General features: G+C 40.9%; 1 protein-coding gene across 1 annotated transcript; it reads left to right on the top strand.

The window, feature by feature from the left end:
- Positions 1 to 7,674: 7,674 nt before the first annotated feature.
- Positions 7,675 to 8,410, top strand: LOC131434003 (uncharacterized). Its single transcript, XM_058600623.1, has 2 exons — positions 7,675 to 7,984; positions 8,040 to 8,410. Exons 1-2 carry the CDS (start codon positions 7,675 to 7,677, stop codon positions 8,408 to 8,410), a joined length of 681 nt encoding a protein of 226 aa, XP_058456606.1.
- Positions 8,411 to 22,622: the final 14,212 nt, after the last annotated feature.

Raw genomic sequence — 22,622 nt, 5'->3', positions numbered from 1 at the left:
CTTAAACAGGAATGATGACTGGAATCTGCTGTTGACTGCCTCGATAGCTGATCCATCATCCTCGGATGTTTCTCTTTTCGAGCCGGAATCGGAAGTTCTGTTGAGAGATTGAAACCACGAAACTCCTCTTCGTCAGATTCACTCCGTTGACGTTTTGATCTTCGGTCGACCGCCGAGACTATCGGTACATGCAACCGCATCATTGATTTGGGACCCTTTTGATCCAGCCTTTTCAATTTTATCTGCCCCCTGTGGGCCGAGATAACGTGTGCTCCGATCGCAATCTGAAAAGCATTCGTAGAAATTTGTTTTATAAAAGTTGCATCTAACCATTTTAAAATGTCATTTTTATTAGGGTTGTTGTAATGAACCTTGTCACCTGTAGTAAGATTGGAAAATGGATCACCGTGTTCGTTATCTGAATTTTGCATTTCTGCAACTCTTTGTTTCTTTGGCCAAATCTTTTGAATTCTTTTCAAAATTTATGCTTTTTATGACTGTACTTTCAATATTCGTAGGAACTTCATCTTTTAAAGGAAATCTTGAGCAGAAGTCAGCGTTTGCCATTTTTGCTGACGGTCTGTAAACTATATCATAATCATAAATGGACAACTCCATTATATAACGCTGGAGTCTTGTTACAAAAATAGCATTTCGCCCAGATTTTCCTAAAATCCCCAGAAGCGGTTTATGATCGGTGTAAATAGTAAATTTTTTCCCAAACAGATACTTGTGGAATTTTTTAACAGTGGATACAATAGCTAAAGCTTCTAAATGAAGTATTGGATACTTTTTTTGAGCAGTATTGAGCGAAAAAGATGTAAAACAGATAGGCAACTCTGTTCCATTTGTTTCATGAGCTATTAATCCACCTAAACCGTACGAAGATGCATCTGCACACACAACAAGTGGTTTGTCCGGATCAAAAAATGTTAAAAATTTAGTTTCAAGTAAACGTTCTTTGCATTCTTGAAAGGTTTTATCACAAATAGGTGTCCATAAAAATTTTGTATCTATTATTAATAAATTATATAATGGATTAAGCATTATCGAGAGATTTGGAAGAAATTTCCCGTAATAATTTATTGATCCAAGAAACGATTTCAATTCTGTCACGTTTTCTGGTATTTTAGCCATTCTAATCGTTTCTACTTTTTGTGGATCTGGCTGTAAGCCTTTTTATGAAATTATGTGTCCTAAATATGGTAAAGTGGTAACAAAAAATTTACATTTATCAGCATTTACTTTGACATTTGCATTTTCTAAACGTTCTAAAACAAGCTGTAGTTTTTGCTTGCAGTCCTTAAAATTTTTTCCAGCAATTAACACATCGTCAAGATAACCGAAAACAAAGTCTAATCCTTTTAAAAGTCCATCCATGAATTGCTGAAATATTGCCGCGCTCGATGCAGCGCCTTGGGGCAATCGATTATATATATACAGTCCTTTTATAGTATTAATAACACAATATTTTCTGGATTTCTCCGACAAATTCATCTGAGTGTAAGCAGCAGTTAAATCTAACGAACAAAAAATTTTACAGCCAGCCAATGACGCAAATAAATCTTGGGCTGTTGGTAATGGATACGTATTTGGAATCATAACCTTATTATTTGAGACTTTGCAATCTATTACTAGCCGTATGCTGCCATCTTTTTTTATAACTGCAATCACTGGCGAAGCCCATAAACTGGTTTTTATCGGGGTTATGATTCCAACTCGTTCCAACTCATTCAAATGCTCATTTATTTTATCTCGCAAACGGTAAGGAACTTCATACGCTTTTCTAAAAATCGGTTGATTGTCATTTATCACTAGCTCAGCTTCAAAACCAGAAATTGGTGAAGAGAAGTCATTGTCAAAAATTTTACAAAATTTTGATTTCATGTCACTTATTATTTGCTCAGTATCGCTAAAACAATTATCGAATTTTATAGAAAATACACTGGAAATTTGCTTTCTCCAGTCTTCACACAGTACGTCCAACCAATCTCTTCCCAATAAGGGAACGAAACGGTGGCTACAGTCCAAGATAATGAGTTCCAACTGAACAGACTTTCCATTCAGTGAAACTATCACTAGTATTTTCCCTAAAACATTTAATGAAGAGCCGTTTATGACCACAAGCCTTTTTTGCATTGGTAATGTAATGTAATGTGACCTAATCGCTTATAAAAATCCGCTTTGCTCATTGCCGTTACTGCAGACCCACTGTCTACCTCCATCTTGCACAATTTACCTGCAATATTAACATCAAGGAGACAAGGTTCACTCACTTTATTTACGGATTTTATCATAGCGCAAGGATAATCACCCGATTCATTATCGCTCGTGTCATAATCAACTCTTAATCTTTAAAAATAATCATGCACATTCACGTTTTTATTTGTTTCAGCAACCGAGTTCACCGAATGTCTTCGGGTGTTTTTGAATTTGTAGCAATTTTTCTGGATGTGCCCCTTTTTATTACAAAAATGGCACACAAAATTGCTGTATCTACCCCTGCTGGTTGACCGCTGGTTAGTTCGAGACCTTTCTCGATGATTAACGTATCGATTCGCTTGACGATCTCTGCTTCTGCTGCGCGATCTCCTCCTACCTCTTTCATCCATGTTTCGAAAATCACTTCTATTGTCTCGATTCCCTAAACGAAATTTCTCCGAATTAATTGCTGAATCCTGATTTAAAACTAAACGATATCTGAATCTACCTTATCAAATCTTTCTTTTAATTTTTTGTAATTTCAGCATATGATAAAGTTTTTAAATCCGTAGCTGGATAAAGAAGCTTCAATTCTTCAAACACTTTCATGCCCGGAAAACACATGAAAATATCCTTTTTTTATCGTCAGCTACATTACTGCACGCGAAAAAATATTCCAGTCTTTCCACATAATTGGAAAAAGACGTGCCTATTAAATAGGGATCAATCGTGCCGATTAATGCAATATTTGCTCCGGATTGAAAATGTCACAAAAAAAAGGAAGAAAAAAAACCACGTACCTTAATTTCTTAACGTTCTTTGCTCAGCTTTCTTTGTCCTTTGTAAGCTTCCTTTGTCCTTTCTTAGCTTCCTTTGTTAGCTTCTTTTATCCTTGCTTTGCTTCTTTTGTCCTTTCTTAGATTCCTTTGTTCTTTCTTCGCTTCCTTTGTCCTTTCTTAGATTCGTCCTTTGTTCACCTTCTTTTGTTCGTTTTGCTTCCTTTGTCCTTTTTTCCAAATTCTTAGCGCCAACACGTTCCAAGAAAAGCGTCGATTTTTGACCGGCCCGTTCTCCGTTTGAACCAAGCAAAAACTTGATCCTGCCCCGGCAGCTTTCCAGCACTCAATACTTTCAGCGAAGATGACAGTAAACGCCGTACCTTTTTTGCTCACTTCACTCAAAAAAAACTTCAAGAACTTTTATCCTCGTCGCCACTTTAATGTCCTTTCCAATCAGGGATTACTTTTCACTATTAAAAAGAACGTCTACTTCGGTTGGAGTCCAAAACTAAAAGAGACCGAAACCTTTTAATTATTCTCTAAGATCAATGTCTACATAACAACGTCTTATTTACTTATTTACAAGATTTATATATTTTCTTATTTACTAACGATGACATTCGATCATCGATTTCGCTCATATCGACTACATCGAGTAGGAGTGCGTTCTGATGTGAACACTCTAAATTCAATTCAATAATTAATTATTTTATGTACATAACACTCATCAACTTGTAAGAGTAACGAACATGATAAAAGCAAATAAATCTTATGGGTTATCCACTAGAGTTGCTCTTCTATACATAGAAAAAGCATTCGACAGTGTTTGGCACAAAGGTTTAATAGCAAAAATGTCTGATTTCCAGTTTCCTATTTATTTCATGTAAATGATTCAAAATTATTTAACTGATCGTGTTCTTCAGGTTAGCTATCGGAATTGTAAATCTGAATTGCTACTCGTACGAGCAGGTGCTCCGCAGGGTTCGAGCGTAGCTCCGATCTTGTATAATATTTTCACTTCTGATCTTCCAAATCTACCCGTTGGATGACAGAAATCGCTATTCTGTGACGACACAAGTCTGTTAGACCCAGGTAGAAATCTAAGAGTGATCTGCAGTCGCCTACAAAGAAGTTTAAATTTTTTTAGTGATTATCTGTCAAAATGGAAAATTAAACCAAATGCAGCAAAAACGCAATTAATTATCTTTCCTCATAAGCCAAGAGCTTCTTTTCTTAAACCAAACAATAATCACATTCTCAAATTGAATGGCTTGGAATTGACATGGTCTGATCAAGCTAAATACTTAGGTTCAACGTATGACAAAAAACTCACTTTCAAGGATTACATTGAAGGAATCCAAGCAAAGTGTAATACATATGTTAAATGTTTATATCCTCTTATAAACAGAAATTCTAAGCTCTGTCTAAAAAACAGATTGTTAATTTTCAGACCAGCCATGCTTTATGCAGTACCAATTTGGTCAAGTTGTTGTTCCACCAGGAAGAAAACGCTTCAAAGGATTCAGAATTAAATTCTGAAAATGATTTTGAAGCGTCCTCCCTGGTTTAGTACCAATGAGTTACACAGACTCACAAATATAGAACCATTAGATGTAATGTCACATAATATTATAAGCAAATTCCGACAAAAATCGATGCAAACTTCAATTGAATCGATTCGCTCTCTGTTTTAGTTAGTAAGTTAGTATATAAGTTCCTTTGCCCCATTACACAATACAAGTAGGTTTAGAATTTTCCCTACCCAAAAATCTCAGAATTGCGGAAGCAAATAATGTCCCCATGGTAATAACCAAATCATATTATATAATAGGGCTGAAAAGTCACCACTTGTGGCTGAACACCCAATTTAAATCTTAATAATTTAATTTTAACTCATATTCCAATAAATAGTTATTTAAAAAAATTACATTTCTCGCAAATATTTACAATACTCACATTTTGAGGGCCACTGTTCGTCATTTTCAAAATCGAGTTATTCACACTGGAAATTCACGTAGATTGTTTGACGTTTGGTCAATTCACGTAAACCTTATGTGGTGACTCTATTCATTTTAGAGGATGTTCGTATAACATTCATTTTCGTCACGTAAAATATTCAATTTGCTATTTGAAACCAGTTTACGTGATTTTTCAAGTGAATCAAACGTTTTTAATAGAGTGTAGTTATTTTTGATTTGACTGTTGATCAACTGCACACTTATCCAGAATTACACATAAATATGTAGACAAAAAGTACACCGTTTATTGTAATTTAACATTTGGTATAGCGTGTACGCTGTAATGTTGCAGAAGTGAATAAAACATAGTGGAAGCAGATAAAAAAAAACAATATGCCTTGGAAAATATATTTACACTGATTTTTGTGATAGTTTATTTCTTGAAATTAAATGATAACTCCACCGATATGTTGATGCATTGTTTATTACAGCCCTCACCAAGAACTGTAAGTTATAGTGCCTATGTTTCGCGTTTCGTTAAATAATATTTGTGCATTTTTGTGTAGAAATACGCTGTGAAGAGTACTGAATTCACAATTATGGCAGAAATTCTGAACTTTAATTCAGATATTGTAAAGGAGCATCTACGAGTAACTGCAGTTGTATTTTATAGAATTTGTGGATTGATAACAGCTAAGCGATGTGGATGGGATGTTGAAATAGATGTTGCTATCTTTCTGTTTTGGTTGGCCACAGGAACTAGTTGTCGCGTTGTTGGTGCAGTATTCAACGTCCTTAGAAATACTATTAAAAAGATCTCTCCAAATACACGTGGCCTGTTTTCTATTGTTGCTGTGGTGTACCTGTTTCTTGGTCATTCCTGTTACCATCGGACGATTTTCGGAGCTATTTCTGCCTTTATGGTTTTGTGCTCATTCCTGCTTGAGTGTTGCGCGTGATTCGGCAGTTCCGGAGGCTCGGTTGGCGTTGCGACAGAATCCAGTTGGCTGTATATAATACAAGGCATTACTTGCCTTGGAACAAAGAGCACCTCTCCAAGCCTTTTGTTGCATTGTTGTGGGTCTTTGATCGACAGGTCGGACATCTTTTCGGACACGTGCAGTATTCAACGTTCTGCTTTATATAATGGCGGAGGAGCATTCCAGAAACCAGCTGCTTCACCGACGGGAAATTCTTCTGGCTGCTCTGGGTCGGCCAGAGGATTTTGATGCAGTATACGACGCACATCGTGATCAGGGTCAGGTATCATTGAGGCTGGTATACCTGAACGGAGTATGGAGCAACCTCGAGTCGGTACAGGCACAGCTTGAGGACACCGAGATTACCGATGAAGGTAGAACAGAGCATGCAGCTGTTCGAGCTGAATTTGAACCACGTCTCTACAATAAAAGCAAGTCTAATGTCAAAACTTTCTCCTATTCCTAATGATCGTAGCCCTGTACCCCCTCACGTTTCTTCCACTCTCTCTGGTATCAAGTTGCCGGACGTTCCGGATGTCCCGGATATTCAGAAATTTCAAGGGCGAAGCTGCTCAATTGAATGAGTCCATTGGAATTTGTTCTGCCAACCACCTGCTAGCATGGCAAACATTGGAAAATCGATATTCGAATGATTACCATTTACGGAAACGTCATCTTCAGGCACTCTTCGACATCCCACGCATGAAGAAGGAGTCCGCTGCCTCGTTACACGGGCTGGTTGATGAGTTCGAGCGGCATACAAAGATTTTGCATCAACTGGGAGAGCCTACTGATACTTGGAGCAGCATCTACTGTGTATGCGCTTACACGACGACACGTTGAAGGCGTGGGAGGATCATGCGTCGACCGTAGCAAACCCGGACTACGCCTGCATCATTGATTTCCTGCAACGAAGAACTCGGGTGCTGGAATCAATCTCCGTCAACCACCACTGAACAGAATCAGTTTCAAGTTCTGGCAGTTCATCTCATGCACTGAAAAGGACCCATTTCCATTCACAGTTTCGCCTTACTTCGTGCGCCTCTACTGCTGGTTCTGGGGAAAAGTGCATTGCTTGTAGCCAATCGCATTCCTTAGTGAAATGCCAGAAATTTATTCGTTTGTCAACAAATGAACGTCAACAGTTTGTCATTTCGAAAAGCTTATGCCATAATTGCTTGAAAATTGGTCATTTTGTTCGCAGTTGTCTCTCCAACTTCAGCTGTCCTAAGTGCAACAGACGTCATCATACGCTTCTGCATTTCGGTCAGCCAGACAGTTCTCCAAGAAGCAATAGGGAAGGAATTTCTTCTAGCGCAAGTGCTACTGCCTCTAGTACGGCATCTAGTAGGCCTTCTACGAGTGAATTGTCCACACAGTTAACTGTTGCCGCTACTGAAGATACACCAGTGATCGAAGTCAGTTCTACTCTTCAGCATCCCCGAGAAGATGCTTTCTGCTTACCGTCGTCGTTAAGGTCGTTCACGCTTTCGGTGTTGAACATCTAGCTCGTGCGCTTTTGGATAGTGCGTCTCAGCCGAATCTCATCACGAATCGTATGACACAAATTCTGCGTTTACGGAGACAGCATGTGAACATCACCGTTCAGGGAGCCGGTAAGCTGTCCAAACCAGTACGTGAATAGGTTTTCGCTCAAATATTTTTAAGAAAGGGAGACTTCTCGTGTGGCGTGAATTTCCTAGTAATGGAAAATGTTACGACCAATCTCCCTTTGCAAAATATCTCCACCGAGGGATGGAAGATTCCAAAGTAACTGTTTTTAGCAGATCCCGCTTGAACAAAAGTCAACCGATCGATATGGTTCTGGGTGCTCGACACTTCTATTCATTCTTTCCCAGCGCTGCACGCATTCACCTTGATAGTAACCTTCCGCTTTTGGTTGACAGTGTCTTTGGCTGGATCATCGCGGGTTCTGCTAACTCGTATTCCAACGATCAGATTACTACTTCATCCACTTCGTGCGATGCAACCGTTGTTTCAATGATTTCACTAGAAGATTATCTGGAAAAGTTTTGGAAGACCGAAGAACTGGCTAACAACGATAGTTATTCAGTAGAGGAACGGCATTGCGAGTCATTGTATCAGTCTATCGTATCTAGGAACCCCGAAGGCCGGTATGAAATTCGCTACCTCCCGAAAACCCGATTTCGATGCAATGTTAGGCGAATCCCGAAGCAACGCTCAACGACGTTTCGAGTGCCTGGAAAATCGTTTGGAACGAAATCCGCATCTAAGAAACGATTATCATCAGTTTATGCGAGAATATCTCGCCCTCGGCTACATGCGACTGGTCGAAAAAGACGACGAACGAAATTCTCAAGTCTACTATCTACCTCACCATCCCGTAATTAAGGAAGCAAGTTCTACGACTAAACTCAGAGTCGTGTTTGACGGATCTGCGAAGACTTCTACCAGCTTCTCTCTCAACGATGGTCTTTGCGTCGGCCCTTGGTGCAGGAAGATTTGCTGAACATCATCTTGCGGTTTCGAACTTTTCCTATCGCTCTCGTCGGAGATATTGCTAAAATGTACAGACAGGTGCTGGTGCATTCGGACGACACTCCGCTGCAGCGTATTTTGTGGCGATTCTCAAAACAGTATCCAGTACAGACTTACGCACTCCTGACTGTTACCTACGGCTTAGGACCATCCTCGTTCCTAGCAACCCGGACTCTTCACCAGTTGGCAGATGATGAAGGTGACCAACATTCTGTTGGAAGTCAGGCATTAAGAAAAGGTTTCTACGTTGACGATTTCATCGGTGGAACTGAAACTATTGAAGAAGCTATTCTTCTACGATCAGAATTAAATGATTTATTGCTAAAGGGAGGATTCGAACTTCGGAAATGGACATCTAACCGGCTAAAAGTCCTGAAAGGTCTCAACGATGACCAGATTGGCACGCAATCCACATTGCACTTCAGTCCCCACGAAACCATCAAAGCGCTTGGAATAAGTTGGGAGCCTGAAGCAGATTGCCATCGCTTTGATTCGCAGATTCGAACAAATCCTGTTTCACCAATTAAAAGGTTATTCTTTCAGACATCGCCAGGTTGTTTGATCCTCTCGGACTCATCGTACTCGTCATTGTAAGGGCAAAGATCTTAATGAAGAGCTATGGTTGCTGTCCTGTGGTTGGGATGGTTCAGTTCCTGAGCCATTAAAATCAAAATGGGAAAATTACTACCGAGAATTGACAAATATAAGCAAACATCGGATCGACAGGTATGCGCTAGTTCCCGGTTCCGATATTCAATTGCATACTTTCGCAGATGTTTCCCAAGCAACATATGGAGCATGCACGGACGCTCGCTGTGTGAATAGCCAAGGAATAGTTCGAATTCAGCTTCTGGCATCGAAATCCCGAGTAACCCCGTTAAAACGAATTACCATCGCCCGTTTGGAACTATGCGCAGCCGTATTTTCGGCTCATTTACACGCTCGTATTAAAAATGCTATTGACGTTAATGTTTGTACTTCTTATTTCTGGTCAGATTCGGCAGTAACACTGCAATGGCTGCAATCACCCCCGAACGTTTGGCCCACCTTCGTTGCCAATCGGGTATCGGAAATACAACAGTTCACGCACGGTTGCCAGTGGAAGCACGTTTCCGGAATTGAAAATCCTGCCGATTTGGTTTCCCGTGGTATGTCGGTCGACGATTTCCTCAAAAGTGCTTTATGGAAATGCGGTCCAAGTTGATTGCCTTCGCCACCGCAAAATTGGCCAATTTCGGTTCCACTTGGCGTGACCGCGGGCGACCTGGAGTTAAAAACTACTGTAGCCGTAACTCAAACAACTTCAACTATTCACCCATGGGTTTTACGCTGGTCTTCCTACAGTCGGCTTCTTCACGTCATCGGATACTGCTTGCGATTCATCGCCAACACTCGCTCGAAGTCACGAACTCAGCCTTCACAATCATTTTCGTCCTTAGGCCAGTCACTAACTGTTGCAGAACTCGCCAAATCCAAAACAGTCCTCACTCGACTCGCTCAGCATGATGGATACGCTGCTGAAATCAAACAGCAGGAAAAGGGAAACTCTGTATAGAAACAATCCAACATTCGCCAAATGAACACATTCATTGACTAAGAGAGAGTGTTGAGGGTGGGAGGTCGCTTAAATTTAACCCAATGGTCTTACCAAGCAAAACATCCGTCCCTAATTCCTAACAATCATCCTTCACTCGCCTAATTGCTGAACATTTTCATCGTAAATTACTTCGCGACGGCGGGCGGCTGCTGATCAGAGCTATTCGCGAAGAATTCTGGCCCCCAAACAGCCGTATACTGGTTCACAGCATCGTAAGAAATTGCTTTCATTGTTCCTGCTACATTCCTGGCGATCGGACGTGCGAGTGTCTGTCTTCGCTTTTCGTCGCGTCTGCAATCTTCACGAGTGTTTAGTGTGTCGGCGACAGTGCCGACTCATCAAAGTGCGAGCGTGCTAGCCACCACGCGTATCTAGTGGAATAGCAACAAATTAAATTAGAGCTAAGTAACGCAGCTACCACTCATACAAATAGTGACAGTAAGTAAACTAAGCTACACCTACATCCGAGAAACCAAAACCAAAATGGGAGGCCCAGAGCCCCCACCCCTCAATAATTTCCTCCCCTTACCACCATCCAGTGCCTCCCCCGCATACATGCAAAAAGATGAGAAATAGATACTCACATACTACTTTTACGCCCCACAATCAACGATAACCAAACAATTAAGCTCCCCCCCCAACCCCTTCCTTATCCAAAAAATTATTCTACAAGTCATCGGGGCAGACTACAACAAATTCCTAAGTGCAACGAAAACGGTTAGAGGAACACAATACATATTAAAAACAACGTCCAGGCACGTATACACAAGACTGAGGACTCTCCAAAGCCTCGGAAATGATTATCCGGTCGAGGTCATACCACACCCGACCCTTAATAGAGTCCAGGGAGTAATCTACGACGTCGACACTATCAACCTCTCTGAGGCAGAACTGCTAACCGAACTAAAAACTCAAAACGTTATTGACGTTCGGAGAATTACTAAGACTGTTAATGGAACACTCACAAACACCCCGCTACTCATTCCGTCATTCGCTAGTATCAAACCACCGGAGGAAATCTTCATCGGGTTAATCCGCACCGAAGTAAGGCAGTACTATCCCGCTACATTGCAATGTTACCGATGTGGCCATTTCGGTCACGGCAGCAAGGCATGCAACCAGAAAGAGATCTGCTTGAACTGCATCGAGGAACACGAATTACATCGCCGAAACGAAAATAGTGAAAACTAAAATCGACAATAACCTCACCTATGCGGAAGCTAGGAAACTATACAAGCCAAAACAACAAACCTTCGTCGATGTAGCAAGCAACGAAGCAAAGGAGTGGCGTGAAAAATCAGAAAAATTGGAAAAAGACTTGGAGGAACTCAAAAACCAATGTCGCTCAAAGATCACACAACTGGTCAATAGCAAAGACACTCTAATTAATAAACTGAAAAAAAGCTACAAGAAAGCCAAAAAATTAACATGCAGATTCTTGGAAACTACACCCAGTCACAAAGCACATGGACACATCCCAAAGACAACACCCGGAAAACCAAACACAATTCCAACGATGACCTCTCCACATCCAACCCCGAAAAAGTATCGGCCAACTACGGAAACCTATTTACGGAGATAACCCCAATTATCAAAACATCGAAGAAACAACCTCAACAAAGAGCAGACAACCATAGAGAAAACTCCCCTACACAATCACCACGAGCAAAAAAACAGAATACAAGCAGAGCCAACGACAATTTCTCACCCCCTCCTGGAATGGAGGAGTTAGAAACTGATCATTCCTCGGATATCGACCTAACAATCGAATAAAAGGACAATAAAAGGATATTAAGATATTAACCCTTCCAACAAAAGACATGCATCAAGATCAACTAACTCTACTAAACAAAACAAAAATGATCCAAAACCGAACAACACTCGCATTACAATGAAACACTAACGGGCTACGAAACTCTCTAGGTGACCTACAAATATTAATCAATAATACCAATCCTGTCTGTCTGGCCCTACAAGAAACCCACCTTTCCGACTCTACCGACCCCACTGCATGGCTCGGACACAATTACACATGGGAAGCTAAAACCGGGGAGAACATCTATCAAACCGTCGGACTTGGAATACGTAAGGACATTCCTTCTACCACCATTCTGACTGCGGACAGATCTGATCGCTGTTGCTAGACAGATCACATACCCGTTTAAAATAACGGTCGTCTCAATTTACCTACCACAAAACATTTCCAATTTAAACCACAAATTCCGCAAACTAATCGAAGAAATTCACCCCCCGTCTCTCATCCTGAGGGATGTTAACGCCCACCACGAACGCTGGGGAGCGCGCCAAAGCAATCAACGAGGGAATCAAATAATCGAAACTATCGAAGATCACAACGCAATAATACTAAACGATGGCAGAACTACCTTCACCCGCGGGAACTCCGAATCAGCAATCGACATCTTCATAGCTTCATCATCAGTAGCTAGATTATGCTCTTGGGAGGTCCTCGATGATCCTGCCAACAGCGACCATTTTCTCATTACCATTTCCCATAACCAACACCCACCCGACACGACACGACGACCGCGATGGATCACGGAACGAGCGGACTGGCCCGAATACGAACGCCTCGTATCAATCAACATAGAATCTAACAGGGAGTACACCGCCACAGAGCTCGGCCTAATAATGAACCAAGCCGCCCACGAAACCATGCCAAAACTAGCAAAAAAGCTGCGAAGCGAGCCATCCACTGGTGGTGCCCCGAGGTGGCCGACGCCATCAAAGCTCGCCGTAAGGCACTGCAGGTACTACAAAAAACCGAAATTAATAACCCAACCCGACAGGACAAGGAACAGATATTCAGAAATAAAAGGAACCAAGCCAGGAAAGCAATCCGAGAAGCAAAAGAGGCAAGCTGGGCCCGATTCTTAGAAGGAATCTCAACCGACTCCAACACAACCCAACTCTGGAGAAGGGTCAACGCCCTAAACGGCAAGCGCCGCCACACCGGCTTCACCCTCAACATTAACGGATCCACCAGAATAGACCCCTCTATAATGGCAGAGGAAATGAATCATTATCAGTCAACAATGCCTTACATCCTGCCTTCCTAACCAAGCAAACCAAAATCGAACGCATCAAAAGTACTTTTCCCCCCGACACCGGACAACAGTTCAACCAACCATTCTCTGGCTCCGAACTCCAACATGCACTAGCGTCAGCACACGGCAAATCAGCCGGAAACGACGGCATCAGCTACCAACTCATACAGCATCTCCCACCCGACGCTAATAAAGTACTACTCAAGTTTTATAACACAATATGGGAGCGCGGGGAACTACCCGATTACTGGAAAAGTGCCTTAGTAGTCCCTATCCCCAAGAAATGCGAGGGAAACAGAACCGTAAAAGACTTCCGTCCCATCAGTCTTCTCCCATGTGTCGGTAAAATTATGAAAAGAATGGTAAACCGCCGCCTGTCAGCTTTTTTAGAGACTAACAAACTGCTCGACCAAAGACAATTCGCTTTCCGCCAAGGCCAAGGAACAGGAACCCACCTGAGAACCCTTGGTCAGATTCTACGCGATGCAAAATACCAAAACCTGCATGCCGACATAGCCATCTTAGACATAGCCAAAGCCTATAATACAGTATGACGAGAAGGCATACTGCGCACTCTACTTGAAGAAGGAATCACCGGCAACATGGGTGCATTTCTCAGCAACTATCTTCAAAATCGTCAATTCCAGATTACCATAGGAGGAAACCGACCATCAACCTTCACCGAAACCAGCGGGGTAAATCAAGGCTCCGCACTAGCCGTCACACTCTTTTTAATTGCAATGAACCCTGTATTCCGAAACATAACAAGCAAACTCCACATACTGGTTTATGCCGACGACATAATCCTCGTCTCAACAGGAAAAAACCTCAAATTCATTCGCAGGAAGATCCAAACCGCTGTTAAGAAAATCGGCCAATGGGCGAACTCTGTCGGATTCTCCATAGTACCCCAGAAATGCGCCATTGCACATTGTTGCAACTCTCACCATGTTGCTGCAGGAAACCCAATTAAACTGGACAACATTAACATACCCTTTCAACGCCTGCCCAAGATACTCGGCATCACGATCGACCGAAAGCTCACTTTCAACGACCACTTCAAGAACATTAAAAAAGACTGCGAAAGTCGGCTGCGGCATATCAAAACAATAAGCTCCTGCCACCCCCGAACGAACCGACGAACAGCTATCAACATCAGCAAGGCCCTAATCAACAGCCGGATCTTCTACGGCTTCGAAATCACCTGCCTTAACCTAGAAGGTCTTTTAAAGACGCTTACCCCGCTATACAATAAATTAATCCGGCTGGCTCTCTCAAGCACTCCGGCATATCCAGCTTGCGTCGAATCAAGAGTTCTTCCCTTTCTATGGTACGCTAAAACAACCATATTTAAGAGGGTCCTCGGCTTCCTACAAACAATAAAAAACAACGAATACTTCCACCAAAGACCAAACAACATAGAATGTGCCCAACTTACTATTGCAAAAGGCTTATACCGAACGACTAACGGCTCCGATATGCCCAAAACTGCCAAATCTCCCCGACTGCGTCGGCGGGAGTGGTTTGCTAAGACCCCCCGCATCGATACCAGTTTAACCCGATTACTCCGGGCAGGCCCACAACCGAACATAACTCGTACACACTTTCATCATCTAATCGAAGATAACTACCCCTATCACTACCAAATCTATACCGACGGATTCAAACTAAACGGACGAGTAGGATCCGGAACTCATAGCTCAACCTCCAACCACAACTTCCGCCTACACTCAACATGTTCAGTCTTTTCGGCTGAAGCCTCAGCAATCCTCCACGCCATCAAATCTAAACCTCCTAACACGCCAACCCTAATCCTATCCGATTCCTTGGCAGCCTCAACAGCTGTTGAAGCAGGCAACTCCCGACACCCATTCATCCAAACAATAGAAGATCAACTTGACGAATTCACTACCCTCTGTTGGATACCCGGGCACTCCGGTATACGAGGCAACGAAGAAGCCGCCCTAGGCAGATCAAGCAACCACTATAGCACCAGAACAGTCCCACCCGAAGACCTTACCAAAAATTTTCACATCGAAGTCACACTCAACTTCATCAGAACATGGAGATCCATCCCCGGCCACACCCAAAAAATCAAAGGCGAACCAAAAAAATGGACAAACAGGAATAATAGAATCGAACAACGGGCGCTTTCACGACTACGAACTGGCCATAGCAGAATCACCCACGCACACACAATCTCAAAGTGCCAACCACCACGCTGTCTAATATGCAACTTCCGACTATCCGTGGAGCACATACTAACCTTCTGCCTCGAATTCCAAGGACTCCGAAGAAAACACGGCCTCCCCGACTCCATTCGGGACATCCTTAGCAATAACCCCGAAAGGGAACAGACACTGATCGACTTCCTCCAGGAAGCAAATCTACTCAAAAACCTCTAAACTCCTAGAAAATAGAAGGCAAATCTGTAAAACCAACACTCACAAATACTATACTATACCCACCTTTCCATGAAGAGGATACCAACCGGATTGAAATAAGCAGCTATGCAGGCACCCGACAACCTAGATGCAGAAGCAGCAGCAACCTACAGGTCAGCAACCTGGCACATACAACACTTCAAAATAACAGCCAGTCCAAAATACACACCTGTCCACCTGGCACCCAATTCACTGACAGAATACACACACCCAACGTAACAGAGTCTATCCAAAAGAAAATAATAGCAAACCCAACATTCCAAGACTCTGACACCAAAAAAAAAACCTGCGACTCGGCAATAATCAATCGCTCCAATCACCGATCAATAAAGTCTGCCGAAACGTCACACGTCCGATTTTCCAGTTCAAATTATTACCTCCAGCAGAATGGGTTTCTTTTCATCAAGCGAAGAAAACATCCAGGAGGTCCACGGTAACTACCTGTTAACAATAATTCAAAACCAAAACGACCACACGGAACAACTGGTACGACAGTGATCGACCACCACTATTATAAAAGTGTTGCTATCGGTAATAATTCTCTTCCTCACAATTAAAAGTGTGTTAAAAACACTCCGAAAAAAATGGATGAAAAAGGGAGTTGAAGTGAGCCAATCCATGGCAAGTATCCAACACATCTAATATTGAAGAAGTACCATCAGCGGCCAACGTTCACCGAACACTGGACTCCGCCGTCATCAGCATTGCATCAGTAAATTACCACCGTTCTACGAAACAGCTCGGACCGAAAACCACCCTACTCAGCACATTCCACAATCAACATCCAACAGCCTCATGCACGAACAACAATATTAGACACAATTTTCGAACTACAACCAACTCAGCAAGGACAAAAACCTAGACGATTGAATACCACCTGCCATCTATCCTAAAACCCAGCACGGATGATGCCATCTACCGGGATATCAAAAACTCTTCCGGATAATAAGTTGAAATCTCACCCAACACCGACAGTAGCAAAACCATCTACAGCTTCATGTTAACCACACAAGCCATCCAAACCGGACCGGAAAAGTGAAACCAACTTCGGTAAAAGAATCAATCATTTATATTTACAAAATTCAAACTCTGTTAAGGCCATCGTCCAAGTACCATGTGCGCGGGTGGTTTTAGGAAATTTTCGATGGAAATTTTGAAAAATTTGCCAAAACCAAAAACATACAGACCTTTGCAATACATTTATCTATCTACAGGGTGAAAATGGCTGGAAAATTTGGAGGATTCTCCGAGTCTTATCAAAAATAGCTCTGAAAAATGAGTGTTTTTGTGATCTTTCAAAATTATCTGCAAAAATAAAGCGATGACATAAACTTTTTTTTTCAAATAAACTTTATTATGGATACACAAATTACATTTGGACACATTTTTGGAAAACCTTTTCACGCTTTTCATAGAAAATCCACGAATTTCAAAAATTTCCACGAAATCGGTTATCTGAAATTCGTTGATTTCCCAAGAAAAGCGTGAAAAGGTTTTCCAAAAATGTTTTCGAATGTGATCCTTGTTTCCAGCATGAGGTTTTTTTGAAAAAAAAAATTTCACTAAATCGAATTATGTTTTCAAATAATTGTGAAAAATTACAAAAAAAGCTCATTTTTTCAGCCCTATTTTTGATAAGACTCGTAACATCCTCCGAATTTTTCAGTCATTTTCACCCTGTAGATAGATAAAAGTATTTCAAAGGTCTGTATGTTTTTGGTTTTGTCAAATTTTTCGAAATTTCTTTCGAAAATTTCCTAAAACCACCCGCGCATGGTACTTGGACGATGGCCTTAAATGACATGTGATTTATGCTTTCCCCTTATACCCCGGCCCCCACTCCACCACTCCGCTACCCAACACAACCATACCCCCTCGGCGAAAAACCAAACGGTTAAAATCGAGGCGAAATAAACCTATAATAATAATAATAATAATAAATTGCTTTCGTTGCAATCGCGTAATTGGTCAATTACCTGTACAGCGCGTCATACCAAGCCGACCATTCAGCATCACAGGCGTCGATTATGCCGGCCCGCTGTATCTGCGTCCGATACACAAACGTGCTTCGCCTGCTAAAACTTACTTGTGCCTTTTTGTATGTTTTTCCACCAAAGCAGTACACCTTGAGTTAGTCAGCGATCTTTCTACTCAAGCCTTTTTATGCTCTCTTCGACGCTTCATCGCGCGTCGTGGTTGTCCTGCTCACATACACTCAGACAACGGTAAAAATTTCGAGGGAGCGAAAAACGAACTGATCGAATTATTCGCCAGATTTAAAAACCGATCAGAACCAGCCGAAATAATCCCTGCCTGTGCTGAGCAAGATATCACCTGGCATCTAACACCACCCAAAACCCCTCACTTTGGTGGTTTGTGGGAGGCAGTAATCAAGGTAGCGAAAAAGCATCTCTATCGTCAGCTCGGATCGTCCCGCCTCACGTTCGAAGATATGTGCACAGTGCTCGCACAAATTGAAGCAATCATGAACAGCCGACCTTTGCTTCCACTCACCGAAGACCCCAACGATTTGGCGCATTTTCTCATCAGTTCGTCACTGCAAGCCCTGCCCGACCCAGATCTACAAAGTATACCAACTAACAGACTTGATCATTACCAGCAGCTGCAAGTGCATGTGCAGCGCTTTCGGACACACTGGAAAAAGGAGTACTTACAAGAGCTACTAAAAGACACCCGTGGCTGGCAGCGCAATGACAACATAATTCCTGGTAAATTAGTCATCGTAGTAGACGAACTTCAACCTCCGATTCGATGGCCTCTTGCTCGCATCGAATCAATTTTGCCCGGTAGAGATCAGTTAACTCGCGTAGTACAACTTCGCATTGCTCACGGAATCATCACTCGTCCCATCGCAAAAATCTGCATGTTACCTGATTCTACGACAGTCCCTGCAAGCGAAAAATCACCAGTAAACAACAGCGATGCACCAACTATCCAAAGAAGTTCGGATATAACTTTAGTTTAAATAAAACACTAATTTAACACTTGAAATGTAACGATAAATTTATTTGTACACTAGCTATAAGTCAATGTTACGTGTTTACATTTTCTATGTTGAACATAATTCTTCAAGGCGGCAGGTATGTTGATTTGTATACTAAATTTGGCCGCACTGCGTGTGATAATTATTTCTCACTTGAGATTGGTGCTAACGGGCGACGGTGAGATAACAATTATGGCCCTTCTGGCAACTAGGTTTATGATCACGATCGATAGTATAGCGCTCCCGCTCGCTCCGATCAGTCCGTAGAAAATTAACTAGTGATTCGAGCAGATCGCACTGTGAACAGTCCCACTGAAATTAATAAAAAGTCAAGTTCAAGTTGTTCAAACAAAGTGTAACTCGTATGTGCGGAAATAAATTCTTTACCTGTTTAACTTAGAAGAGACTTTATTACTTACCTGTACTGCAGTAATCTGAAGTACATACCTGTGTGAAGTTCTATGTTGACCTGAAAGGTAAAATTACTCAGCTGCTCTGCTGATACATCTTGCTAAGCGATTTTCTGCTGCTGGCTGCTGCCTTTCGGTGCAACGTGAGCATACCTGTGGAAGGGCAATCTTTCGCGAATAGGGTAATGCACCTATTGCTGCTTGTGTCCGTTCGGAGAAATTATGGTGACGAAGAAAATAGTCACAACGTAGGGTAAGCGACATTAGAGGATATTTTAAATTAGCAGTGCACATGAGAGAAATAATAAATTATTGAATTACTTATATAAATAAAAATTGTCTTCATTAATGATATCATTACAACAAATTGATTCACTTGAAGATTGTTTAAATTCTGTCATAAAATTCGAATGCGTCGTTTGTTTGGATTTCTCACAAATAATTTCTAATCCGTATCCGAGTTTGAAGAGCTACTCTCGAAAGGAACAGCGATTTTTTGGGACTGAGCGATGCATATTAGAAGTTTGAAACATTTATTTTCTTTACGTTTGCGTTTTGTTTCGCTTAGAAAAAACTCGAACATTTCCGGCTGTGTATATATTTTCTTTCGTCAGTGCCTCGTTCGTATAGCCCTGACTTAAGAACTTCTACTCCAAATACAACGTTTTCATCGATTGCTGGCCCTTCAGGCTTCAAACGTCAAAGGGTACAGTTAGAAGAGCAAGAACAAAAGGTATGTAAGGAATTCTGACAACCGGCAGAAAACTAGCAGCTTCCTGGCAGTTGTCAACAATTTCAATATGGCGTCTCCCTGAACATGACAATTATTTCGCCGGCTTTTCTTGAAACGGTTATTGTTTGCTTTTTTCATCTTGCTTTGCTTCGTCGTTTTATTTCAAGTTCAACCGTCGCGCTATGTAATGTGCTAATAATACGTAGTAAATTATTCTAAAATCAACTCGTGTAAAAGTGATTATAATTACTGTTGGCTGTCGCTTACCTAGTGGAAGTAGTGTTGTACCATCTATTTCTAAAGTATTCCATGAAACGGATTTTCGTTCATTCGATTGTTTGAGGTTAGTAATATGAGAATGATGTTCCTTAACGAAATAACTATTACAATCAAATATAGCTTTAAAAAGTCCAACTCGATTCGCTTAGTTCCAATCTAAGTTTTTCCACTTTTTTGTAACTTACTCAATCATCAATATTTTCGCGTAATGACGAATTGATTGAAAACTCAATTCTGTAGGGTAAAATAAAAAGAACAACCATTTATTCTTAGCAGGTTGGGCCAGTGCAAAACCTGCGTTGAATTATTTGTGAGACGTTGAACCGCATCGTTTCATTTCACGTACCCATTAAAATTAATTCAATAAAAGGAGCATTAAATCGCGATTTAAAAAAATTTCTTCAAAGGTGCTTCTTTAATTTCATAATGTCCCGCAGTACAAACTACAGACGTGCTAATAGAGAATTGCAAGCTATAGTACGCATGTAAGAAGGAATTGATGAAATAAACTCAAATTCAATTACGTCAAATGAGACACAGCAGCTAAGAAGTGACGATTTTGTTGTAATAAGTGATAACTCTTCACAGCCGCTTTATACTAGTGAAACCGTCATCACAGAAACGGACGAGACTATTATTAACACGTTTATCGATCAAAGTGAGCCGAGAAGGTATCTTTCGGACTCAGACTCAGAAGATGAAAGTTTCGAAGTAGCTGATGTGGCGATAAAATTTGCAACATGGTCAACCCAATATAATATTTCCAGAACAGCCGTGAATGACTTACTTAGCTGGTTTAAACAGAACTATTTTCCATTTCTCCTAAACAACATCCAAACTTTAAGAAAAAGAGCACATACTATTGATGCACCTATCCGCAATATGGGATTAGGGAAGTTTTTATATTTCGGTATAAAAACTATGATTGATATTTTCATGAGCTTGAACGATGTTAGCAATGAAGTTAATCATTTCGTATTGAGTGTTGGAATTGATGGCATTCCCATTTCTAAAAGTTCCAAAAATAGTTTTTGGCCCATTCTAGTGAAAATCGTTGGTTATCACACAATACTTCCCATTGCTGTGTTTTGTGGACCAGGCAAGCCACCAAATATACACGAATTCATGGCACAATTTATTCAAGAATTGCAATATTTTTTGATAAACGGCTATCAAATTAATAGCAAGCAATACACATTCAGTATTGGTCCACTTGTATTCGATGCCCAAGCAAAATGTTTTGTGTTAGATATCGTGTCGCCAACGAGATTCAACGCATGTCCTAAATGTATTACGAGAGGACTAGGACCACGCGTTGTGTTTCCCAATCTTCATGCTCCTGTTCGTACGGATGAATCATTTCGAAATTTATGTGACCCGATACATCGTAGTCAAAGATTACCTCCTCTGGCTGAAATTGGAATCAACTGTATCACAGATACAGCTATTGACTACATGCACAATGTATGTCAAGGAGTCTTCAGAACCATGTTGGGGTATTGGATAAATACAACGAATAAACCATATTCGTTATCTAAAATGGATAAAATCAGAATCAACAGAAAAATAACTTTTATTAGAACACAGATATGCTCCGATTTTGTGCGAAAACCACGTGTACTTGATGATGTGCCGTATTATAAAGCAACCGAGTTCCGATTAATGCTTTTGTATACTGGACCGATTCTATTTCACGATACTCTAAAAACTGTCTACTATAATCACTTATTACTACTTCATTGTGCGATTCGAATCCTGTGTCATCAAAGTTTGTGCATTGAACTGAACAGTACTGCAAACAAATTACTCAACAGATTCGAAAACGAGTTTTAATACTTATACGGTACTGAGTACCTTGTGTACAATATGCACGTTATAATACACCTGAGTCAGGAATGTTTACATTTCCGAGCTTCTTTAGATTCATTCTCTGCATTTGAATACAAAAATTATTTGCAAAAAATTGTTAAAATGACAAAAAAGGCCCCAAAACCTCTAGAACAACTGAGATATCGAATACAGGAAAACTTTCTTTATCATCCAAGTAGATATACGGAGAGACAACATCGACATTCAAAACCGACTCACATACCTGGAACGTATTTCTATGAATCTATAATAACAGACAAACATATAAAATTCAGTGTTGATCCACGTGATAATTTTGTTTACTGGAATGAAACAATTTATCGAGTTACTAGTATTCAAAAGATGCAAGATGTAATCATTTTATTATGCAAAGAAATCCAGCATGTTCGTTCATTATTTAACGATCCGATCGACTCCAAGCTAGTTGGCGAATTTGAAACTGATTCAATTAGCGAAGACGAAAACTTAGTAACCATAGATGCTTCTCAAGTTATAAAAATGATGCTGCTGAACACAAATAATAAACATGTTTTGTCGTGAATACGACTTACTTTACTATGGGGTGCCTTTTCAAAATTAGTTATATGGAAGAATGGGCAGAACTTAATCGTGAATATCTCGACTTGTATTAATGGTAGCAACATAATTCTTTCACCATTTCATCAAAAATATGATCAGGAATTTAGGATAATATTTTGAACAGTGTGAGATAACCACAAACAACTCAAAAATTAAGTTTTTCCAAAATTTGAAAACAATGCGGAAAATCTTAACTTTCGCTT

The sequence above is a fragment of the Malaya genurostris genome, chromosome 3, assembly GCF_030247185.1.
Source record: "Malaya genurostris strain Urasoe2022 chromosome 3, Malgen_1.1, whole genome shotgun sequence".
Classification (NCBI taxonomy): domain Eukaryota; kingdom Metazoa; phylum Arthropoda; class Insecta; order Diptera; family Culicidae; genus Malaya; species Malaya genurostris.
The sequence above is the reverse complement of the archived record's forward strand: the minus strand, read 5'-3'. Positions and strand labels throughout refer to the sequence as shown.